Genomic DNA, 10,352 nt, shown 5'->3' with positions numbered 1-10,352 from the left:
TTAAAAACATTTATTAAGCTATTTTAGTTCCACCTGCAGTTTGGTTTCATCTTAATAGTTGAGCAACATGAATTCAAAAAATACTTTCCTTACTTTACCATGCATGCTTAGACATTCATACTTTTGTGCTTGACATTTTTGTTACCTCCCCCAATTCATTCACTTAGAGTGTTTTTTTCTGTTTCATTTGTTACACCTACTAGAGGAAATGTTCACTTAGTACCATGGTCAGCAAACTTCGGCTTGCGAGCCCTATGTGGCTCTTTTGCCCCTTGAGTGTGGCTCTTCCACACAATACCACATGTGGGCATGCACGTACAATGCAATTAAAACTTCGTGGCCCACGCACAGAAGTCGGTTTTAGGCCTGGGTGAGTCTATTTTGAAGAAGTACTGTTGGTATTTGGCTCTGTTGACTAATGTGTTTGCCGACCACTGACTTAGTAGGTGAGGTCACAAAGTGAAAGAGAGATTAAAAGCAAGTTTGATTTAGTGGGAGAAAGGGACTGGGAAGGCCTTTTCTAATCAGAACACTTCGGGTGGACATGGTCATTCTGTTGAGCACTGAGAGAACTTATACTCTGAAGGAAGAGTCTCAAAGTTGTCCCTCTTTGTGATCTTGATTAATTTAATGTATCTTGACAATTCCTACAAATATCTCATAGTCCACGACTTTCTCCTTGTCTCTTTTCCAGGCATGATGAAGCTTAAATCCTCTTCTTTTTCTGGGTACTGTGTGGGCTTTCTTCTCCTACAAGTGATGACATCAACATCAGGTAAGAACATCTACTTTTTTCTTACTGAGTCACAGCTATGGAAAGAACCTAGGGCAGCCTTCCAGTGTGCAGTTCAGCATGTAAAGACCTTGGAAGTCGTCCATGCATCCTAACATCAAGTTAAAAAGCTGAAAATCAATAACTCTTTTTAGGTCCAACAGGGAAGTGAGGTCATAGGACAAATTGGGAAGTTAGACAAGTGGAGAGTTAGAGACTCAACCTCTAGATCAGAAACCTCTGTGAAAACCAGTACCTGGGTTAGGAGATCTAAGCTGTAATTACTGAATTGCTGGAAGCTCAGTGTGGACATGTCTGAGAGTTAAAAGCTCCAGGAAGGCCCAGTCATGGGAGAACTCACTTTTGTGAATTTTACCTCCAGCATTTTTACTAGGATCTAACAGTGAATAATGGATAAAAATCACCTCATGTTTTAGGAAGGGGAAGGGGAAAAGTAACCATTTTGAAATATAGTATTTATTTATTTATTTATTTATTTATTTATTTTTGTTAATCCTCACCAGAGGATATTTTTTCCATTGATTTTTAGAGAGAGTGGAAGGAAGAGGGAGGGAAAGAAATATCAATGTGAGAGAGGCACATTGATTGTTTGCCTCCCACATGCGCCTTGACCAGGGCCAAGAATCAAGCCTGCAACCAAGGTACATGCCCTTGACCAGAACCTGGGATCCTTTAGTCCACAGCCCAATGCTCTATCCACTGAGCCAAACTGGCTAAGGTTTCTTTTTTATTTTTAAATTTTTTATTTTCCATCACCGTTTATTCTCTCTATCCCTCTTCCACCTCAATGCCTCCTCACCCCCACTCCTGCAATCACCACACTGCTTTACATGTCTGTGAGTTCTCTCTCTTTTTTTTTTGTTCAGTCTCCCCAGTACCTTCTCCCCCCTACCCAACCCCACACACAACCAGGGCTGTCTTCCTGCTGTCTATCTATGAGTCTGTCTCTACTTTGTTCGGTAGTTCAGTTTGTTCATTAAATTCCACATTTGAGTGAAATCATGTGGTACTTGTCTTTCTCTGACTGGCTTATTTCACTGCATAATGTTCCCCAGCTCCATCCTTTTGCAAAGGATAAAATTTTATTTCTTTTCATAGAAATGTAGTATTTCATCGTGTAAATGAACCACAGCTTTTATATCCACTCATCTACTGATGGACACTTGGGCTGCTCAACACGAAGACACTTCACCAAAGAAGACATGCAGATGGCCTATGAACATACGAAAATATGCTCAACATCACTAAGTGTCAGGGAAATGCAAACTAAAACCACAATGAGATATCACCTCACACCTGTTAGAATGGCTATCATCAATAAATCAGCAAACAAGTGTTGGTGAGAATGAGGAGAAAAGGGAACCCTTGTGCACTGTTGGTGGGAATGCAGATTGGTGAAGTCACTATGGAGAATAGTATGGAGTTACTTGAAAAAATTAAAAATGAAACTGCCTTATGTCCCAGTGGTTTCACTTCTGGGAATTTATCCGAAGGAACCTGAAACACTATTTCAAAAGAACTTATGTACCACTATGTTCATTGCAGCGTTATTTACAATAGTCAAGATTTGGAAATATGGTCTTCTTAATAGGGCCTGCTTTCAAGAGAGACTGTTTTACCAGAACCTAACCTATTAGTGTTTTATCAGAATCTGAGTGATCTGGAGGTAGGAAAATATCCAACTCCAGATCACCTAAGGGGGTAGGGGTGGGGAAAGCTGAGATGAAGTTCACAGCTAAGGACATAGGCTAACTAAAAGACTAAGATCTAATCATAAGACTAAAGAATACCTCCTCTCCCACTACACTTATAGCATCACTAAAAACCTTTTAACACAAGTTCCTTCCGTTTACCCAATCCATCATGTTTGGTTTTCAACAAAAAAATTGCAAGGCCTACTAAAAGGCAAAAAATGTAGTTTGAAGGGGCAGAGCAAACATCAAAACCAGACTTTGATATGATAATATTGTTGGAATTATCAAACTGGGACTTTAAAATAACTATGATTACTATGCTAAGGTCCCTAATGGAAAAAGTAGGCAACATGCAAGAACATATGGGAAATGTAAGCAGAGAAATGTAAATTCTAGGAAAGAATTTTTAAAATTATAGAGATAAAAAATACTGTAACAGAAATGAAGAATGCCTTTCACGGACTCATTAGCAGACTAGACCTGAGTGAGGGAAGAATCTGAGTTTGAGAAGATATCAATAGAAACTACCAAAACTAAAAAAAAAAAAAACAATTAGAAAAGGAGTTTGTTTGTTTTTAAAAGAGAAAATCCAATAACTGTGAGACAACTATAAAAAGTGTGATATATGTATAATGGCAATAACAGAAGGAAAAGGAAAAGAGAATGGAACAGAAGAAATATTTGAAATAATAATGACTAAGAATTTTCTTAAATTGATATCGGTCACCAAACCATAGATCCAGGAAACCTACAGAACATGAAGCAGGATAACTACTAAAACATTACATTGAGCCATATGATATTAAAACAACAGAAAATTAAAGAAAAATTTTTTTGAAGAAGCCAGGGGTCTAGGGACCCACCCAATTCACTTATAGAGCTTATAGGAAATGTGAAAAGAAGTTATTCACAGAGAAGAAAAGTGAAACAAGTCAGAAAATTAGATCTCCATAAAGCAAAGAAGAGCAATAGGGAAGGAATAAATTAAGGCAACACTAAAATTTTTTTTATTCTTAATTGACCGAAATAATATTGTTCAAGATAATAACAGCAACAATGTAATCAATGATTATAGTTTATGTATAACTGAAGTGAATTACAGTGATGATGCAAAGGAATGGGGAAAGATACTAGGAATTTTTAGTTATTATAAGGTATTTGCATTACCCATAAAGTAATATAATGTTGTTTTTCAAAATACCTATTTAAAAACTACTCCCCATTTCCCCCTCCTTTCAGTCACAAAAGAGCTACCATTCTACTCTGCTTCTATGAGTTTGACTATGTTAGATGCTTCATATAAGTGGAGTTATGCAGTATTTGTCTTTCTGTGACTGGCTTATTTAATTTATTTTCTTCCAGATTCATACATATTGTAGCATAATGCAAGATTTTATTTTTTAAGGCTAAATAACATGCCCTGTTTTGTATATGTTACACTTTTTCTCTTGTAAAACTGAAACTCTTCATGCTAAAAGTGGGTTTATTGTAGACAACATTTTATTGGATCCTGTTTTTTTAATTACTCTGATAATTTCTGTGATTTAATTGGTGTCTTTAGGCCACTGATGTTTAAAAATATATATTTTATTGATTTTTTACAGAGAGGAAGGGAGAGAGATAGAGAGTTAGAAACATCGATGAGAGAGAAACATCGATCAGCTGCCTCCTGCACATCTCCTACTGGGGATGTGCCCGCAACCCAGGTACATGCCCTTGACTAGAATCTAACCTGGGACCTTTCAGTCCACAGGCCGACGCTCTATCCACTGAGCCAAACCAGTTTCGGCCAGGCCACTGATGTTTAAAGTGATTATTAGTATAACTTGATTAATATCTAACATATTTTTGTTTACTGTTTTCTATTTGTCGCCTTTGTTCTTTTTTGTTATTCTTTTTTGCCATATGTGGTTTTATTTTCCATCAAGTATACATTTTCACTGTGGTCCTGGCTGGGTTGCTCAGTTGTTTAGAGCATCTTTGCAATATACCAAGATTGTGAGTTTGATCCTTTGTCAGAGCACATATAAGAATCAACCAATGAATGCATAAATAAGTGGAACAACAAATCAATATTCCCTCCTTCTCTCTCCCCACCCACCACCTCCCCTGTCTCTCTCTAAAATCAATAAAAAAATTTTATTGTGGGAAAATTCACATAAAATGACATTAACTATTTTAATTATTTTAAGTGTAAAGTTTATTAATAATAAATATATTCATAATGTTGTGCAATCATCACTATCTTTTCCTCTTTCATGGCTTATCTTTTTCCATCCTTTCACTTTCAATTTATTTGAGTCTTTGGATCTAAAGTGAGACTTTTGTAGGTAGCATATCCATTCTTCTAGCTCTGTTTGTTGATTGGAGATTTTAACCCATTTACATTTACAGTCATGACTTACTTTTATCATTTTGTTATTTATTTTTGTATGCCATACTGCTTTATTGTCCCTCATTTCCTTCATTACTTTCCTTTTTGTATCTAGTTGAATTTTTGTATAAATAGTTTAAATTCCTCCCTCATTTCCTATTTTATATATTCTATAGCTATTTTTGTGTAGTTATCATAGAAATTGCATTAACATCCTAAAAGTGTAACACTCTAATTTGAATATATAACAGCCTAACTTTAACAAGAATTTCAAAAACTGTTTCTTTAACTGCTCTGTACCTATTCCTTTCACTTGTTTATGGTACAAAATTGTATCCTTAAATTGTGTGCCCTAAGACATAAACTAATAATTCTTTTAATCACATTAGGTTCTTATCATTTACAGTGCAAAAGGTGGACCTATAAACCAAAGTTGCAATAATGCTAGCTTTTAGACTAATAACTTTTTTTAAAAATCTATTAGTTTCTTAAATCACATAGAAAACAAAAAGTGGAGTTAGAAACCATTGTTATAATAACAATAGCTTTTATACTTGCTCATGTATTTACTTTTATTGGGTACTTTATTTCTTCATACAGCTTCAAGTTACTGTAACTACCTTGAGTATTTTTTTGGGGGGGGATGGGGTAGGGCAGATCCAGAGGTTACAAACTCCCTCAGATTTGTTTATCTTGGTTGACAGGGTTTTTTGTTTTGTTTTCCTTTCAGCACTTTGTATATATTATTCCACTTCTTTCTAGATTCCAAAGTTCTGATGAGAAATATGTTTATAATCCCTCATATGTGATGAGTTGCTTCTCTCTTGCTGCTCTCAAGATTCTGTCTTTGGCTTTTAAAAGTTTGATTTTAAAGTGTCTATTTGTGATTTTCTTTGAGTTCATTTTGGAGTTTGTTGAACTTCATAGATGTTTATAGTCATGTCTTTCATCACATTTGGGGAGTTTTCAGCCATTATTATACCAAATACTCCCTCTGTCCCTTTCTCTCTCTCTTTTTTCCTTTTGGGACTCCCACAATAAATATATTGGTCTACTTAATGATCTGCCACAAACCCCCTTATGTTCCGTTCACTGTTTCCAATCTTTGTTCTGTTGTCCAGCTTAATAATATCTATTGTCCTGTCTTCAAGTTAACTGATTCTTTTTCTTCCTGTTTAAATCTTCCTTTGAATCCCTCTAATGACTTTTTCATTTCAGTTGTGTTTTTCAGCTCTGGAATTCCTTTTTGTTTTCTTTCTAGGTTTTCAGGACTTTATTTTTATTTCCATTTTGTTCATACATTTTTGTTGTTATTGACTATCTCTCTTCTTCCTATAGTTTTTGGAGCATCTTTAAGACAGTTGTTTTACAGTATTTAATTGTAGATCTGCCATCAAGTCTTTTTCAGGACAGTTTCTGTTTATTTATTTGATCCTTGGAATGTGCCATAGTTTCCTGTTTCTTTGTATGTGTTGTGATTTTTTAAATGAAAACTGGACATTGGAATTTAATGTGTTAACTCAAAATATAATTCCCTTCCTTTTCCAGTATTTGCTGTCTTTTTGTTATTGTTTTCTTTATTGTTCTTGTTTTGTTTTATTGGTGTAGGCTGTTGGTATGCCCAGGATTAGCTTGAGATATAAACTTTAGGTCTCCTTGGGTCTTTTCTGAGTCTGTCCCTTTTCCTGAATATATGTGGTCACTTTCTAATTTTCCATATATATTCAATTGCTTTTGAATGTTCTAATCTTTAATGCCTGGTGTTCAACAGGGGAAAAAGAGGAAAATGAAGGGGTGAATGAAAGGATGTTGACCCTTGAAATTCCCAGAATGTCACTTCAGGTAGAGAGGCATGGCTTGAAAAAATAGAAGGTAAAACAAAAGTGGCCACTTGCCTCTTTGACCTCCAATCTCTGTGATTGGAAGCAGCAATCAGGGATGACAGCACAGATCCCCAGTATTTGAAGGACAGGGTCCTTTGTACTTACTCAGGTTCCCATAAGCTATGTGAAAGTGTCTCCAGTTTGCTGCCTTGAGGCTGAAGGTGGGTATTGGGTAGATAGTACTGTGATATGAGCTAAAATGGATCACAATTAATGCAATTTATCATCCAAGCTTTCCCATGGAAATTGAAGGCCTTCCATAGACTTCAGAATTCTAAAATAGTTACCTCAGGCAGATTCTGCCAGTGCAATTATTGTCTAAGTAGGGATTCAGATTCCTGGTACTTTTTGCTCTGCCATCTTCTCAGAACCCAAGTGTGAGTATTTGATAAGAAAATAATGTAGTAACATAGATCTTTTAAATAAATAAAATATTGATTTAGGCAGATGGAGATATGTTCAGAGCTGAATATTTAGAATGGCAAGGTGTGATGGGAATAATACAGTGTGTCCTTCAATATATAGCAATGAAGATGTCATTGGCCTCAAATTTATCCTAGTTTTCTATCTTTCTCTACAGAAAAGTGGACAGTGACCATTCCCACGGCTCACTTGGTGGCTATAGTAGGAGGACAGACTGAACTTCACTGCCAGTTGTCCCCACCACAAAGTGCAAAATACATGGAGGTGTCCTGGTTCAAGGGTGACCATTCCAAGCTTGTTCACCTATACAGAGATGGCCATGAAGTGAAAGGGGAAGCTGCCCCAGAATATGTGGATCGCACAGAGTTTGTGAAAGAGGCCATTGGGGAGGGCAAAGTGGCTCTCAGACTTCATAATATCCGCGTTTCTGACAATGGAACATACCAGTGCTCATTTAAGGATAGCAACTTCAGCAGTGTGGCAAGCATGGACCTGAGTGTAGCAGGTATGTTTATGGTGGAACATTGTATATCAATGGTCTTGTGACCCCAGGAGCTGAAATTTGTGGAAAATATATCATTTTTTATTTATTGTCTTTTTTATATTTACAAAGTATCTCAAGTGTTTTAAATAGAAGATAAGCCCCTATATCTAATGCAAAAATATACTATGCAGTAAATAAACAGTGCTGAGTGACCAAAGATAGTCTAACTTGTAGCTTCAATGTATTTGAGTAGATTTGAGTATTACCTTTTCTAATATTGCAGAATACAAGATTAATGATATCCTTTTCCTTTCAACTTTCAACTCAACTTCAATACAAACTATCTTGATTTCCATATCATTTATCCAGCATTAGGCTTGGAGACACAGATCCATATTCAGGCTCCTAGAACTGATGGACTTATGGTGGAGTGTAACTCAGGAGGCTGGTTCCCACAGCCCCAGATGGTGTGCAAAGACAGCAAGGGAGAGGTAATTCCACATTCATCACAATCCTACTCACAGGATGGAGCTGGATTATTCCACATCAAGATGACTCTTATCAGATACAGATCACACGGTGATATGATTTGCTACATTGGCAACCCTCTGTCACATGAAGGGAAACAAATAAATATCATCTTAGCTGGTGAGTGTTTGGCAGGGTTTGGTTGTGAATAAAGCAACATTTAGAGAAAATAAGTGAGATAATGTTAAAAAGCTTTGTACATTATCAAGCACTCTTTCAATGTGACTCTTTATGATTGTTATAGGTACACAGATATTGTCAGGCGCTGGGAGGAAGGCTTTAGAGGAAGAAAATTAGAAAGATAATTACAACCCATGAAATGAAATACACTTTACAGATATATATATATATATATATATATATATATATATATATAATTGATTTTTTACAGAGAGGAAGGGAGAGGGATAGAGAGTTAGAAACACCAATGAGAGAAACATTGATCAGCTGCCAACGATCAGCTGCCTCCTGCACACCTCCTACTGGGGATGTGCCCACAACCAACGTACCTGCCCTTGACCGGAATCGAACCTGGGACCTTTCAGTCCTCAGGCCGATGCTCTCTCCACTGAGCAAAACTGGTTAGGCACACTTTACAGCTTTAAAGGAAAATGCATTATCTCAGTAGACCCTCACAATATTGCAAGAATGTCAAAACCTGTGGAGAATTTTTGTAAGAGTTTATTTGAGCCAAACTGATGACATGCCTGGAAGCAAGATCTAAAATGCTCACAAGAATGATAGTCTTGTAATTCTTTTTATACATTTAGAATTAAAGTGGGATATAAGCCCTAGCCAGTTTTGCTCAGTGGAAAGAATGTTGTCCTGTGGACTGAAGGGTCCCAGGTCTGATTCTGGTCAAGAGCACATGCCTGGGTTGTAGGCTTGATCCCCAGTAGCGGGTGTGCAGGAAGCAGCTCATCAATGATTATCTGTCATCATTGATGTTTCTATCTCTCTCTCTCTCTCCCTTCCTCTCTGAAATCAATAAAAATATATTTAAAAAATAAAGAGGGATGTAAGAAAGATTACATGGAGGTGGGAGAGAACAATGCAGAGAAATCTCTCTGACTATATTACACAATAGTTAACAAGATTGTGTGATCCATTGAGGGTGCTTATGCCTCCCAAAAGTCTTCAAAAGAGGATTACTCTGTCATTTCAAAGGTCTGTTAACTGAGGTGCACAAGAGCAATAGATAAGTCTTGCTTAAGGTGAAAGTAAACCTTTTACTAAAGAAGTTATAGGCTATCCACTATGACCTGCTCAGTTAGGACTTTATGATCAAAATAGTGGCCTGGTGCATGAATTTGTGCACATTGAAGGGAAATTAATTAGAAGAAATATTTTAGTATAGCTATTCCTCTTTTCTCTATAATAGAAGTGTCAACCAAATTCAGGATCAACAATGACAGATGGAAACAAATGCCTGCGATTGATGCCAGCAAGAGCTTTATATGTATCGTGCATGCATGAGTCAACTTAGCCTTTTATAGATATAGAATAAACTTGCTTAATTAGACCTGGTTTCTGATTTAGCTAAACTTTTTCCAGCCCAGTAAAGCACCCCAACTTCTCTTTTAGGTAATTGTCAACAACACAGCAGTAAATATCAACACAAAGCAGATTATTATTGTAGATCACACAAAGAGACAAAGGGTAAAATATTTAACTGTAACAGTGTTTGGCTATATTCTGCGCAGTGAGAAAACCTGAAGTCATTTTCAAGGTCCATTATTTCTTACTTTTTTTCGGTCGGGTTAAGTTTCTAAACTTTCTAAATCTCCACTTTCTGGCTAATGAAAAGAAAATAGGATTCCACAGAGTCTCCTATCTATCTACTCCAGGACTTCCGTGAGGATCAAATGAGATGAGGCATGGGAAAACCTTCACAGACATTTGATTACAGTGTAAAATGTTTGCACCTGGCTATAAGGAAAGTTGTGTTCCTGGGCTGAAGAAACTAAGGAGGCTAGTTGTCACTGGGGAGAGGAAGGTGGGCTTTGCTACGTGACATTATTACCTGGACAGACACTGAGCATATTAGCCATATATATATACTAGAGGCCCAGTGCACAAAATTTGTGCACGGCAGTGTGTGTCCCTCAGCCCAGCCTGCACCCTCTCCAATCTGGGACCCCTCAAGGGATGTCCGACTGCCCGTTTGGGCCTG

General features: G+C 36.9%; 1 protein-coding gene across 3 annotated transcripts in view; it reads left to right on the top strand.

Annotated features, from left to right (window-relative positions):
• LOC102423757 (selection and upkeep of intraepithelial T-cells protein 8-like) overlaps positions 1-10,352 on the top strand; it is a 36,423-nt gene that overhangs the window by 11,938 nt on the left and 14,133 nt on the right. For 2 of the 3 annotated variants that reach the window (XM_014454561.2, XM_014454563.2), the window contains exons 2-4: positions 695-775; positions 7,325-7,672; positions 8,021-8,299. In XM_014454561.2, coding sequence (XP_014310047.1) covers positions 697-775; positions 7,325-7,672; positions 8,021-8,299 — 706 coding nt within the window. In that variant the 5' untranslated portion in view covers positions 695-696. Of the gene's footprint in view, positions 1-694; positions 776-6,632; positions 6,734-7,324; positions 7,673-8,020; positions 8,300-10,352 lie in introns of all 3 variants that reach the window. The other variant, XM_023752756.1, reaches the window with a different exon arrangement.

This window comes from Myotis lucifugus, unplaced genomic scaffold, assembly GCF_000147115.1.
Source record: "Myotis lucifugus unplaced genomic scaffold, Myoluc2.0 scaffold_37, whole genome shotgun sequence".
NCBI classification, from domain to species: Eukaryota; Metazoa; Chordata; class Mammalia; order Chiroptera; family Vespertilionidae; genus Myotis; species Myotis lucifugus.
This window is presented reverse-complemented; position numbering and strand designations above follow the sequence as displayed.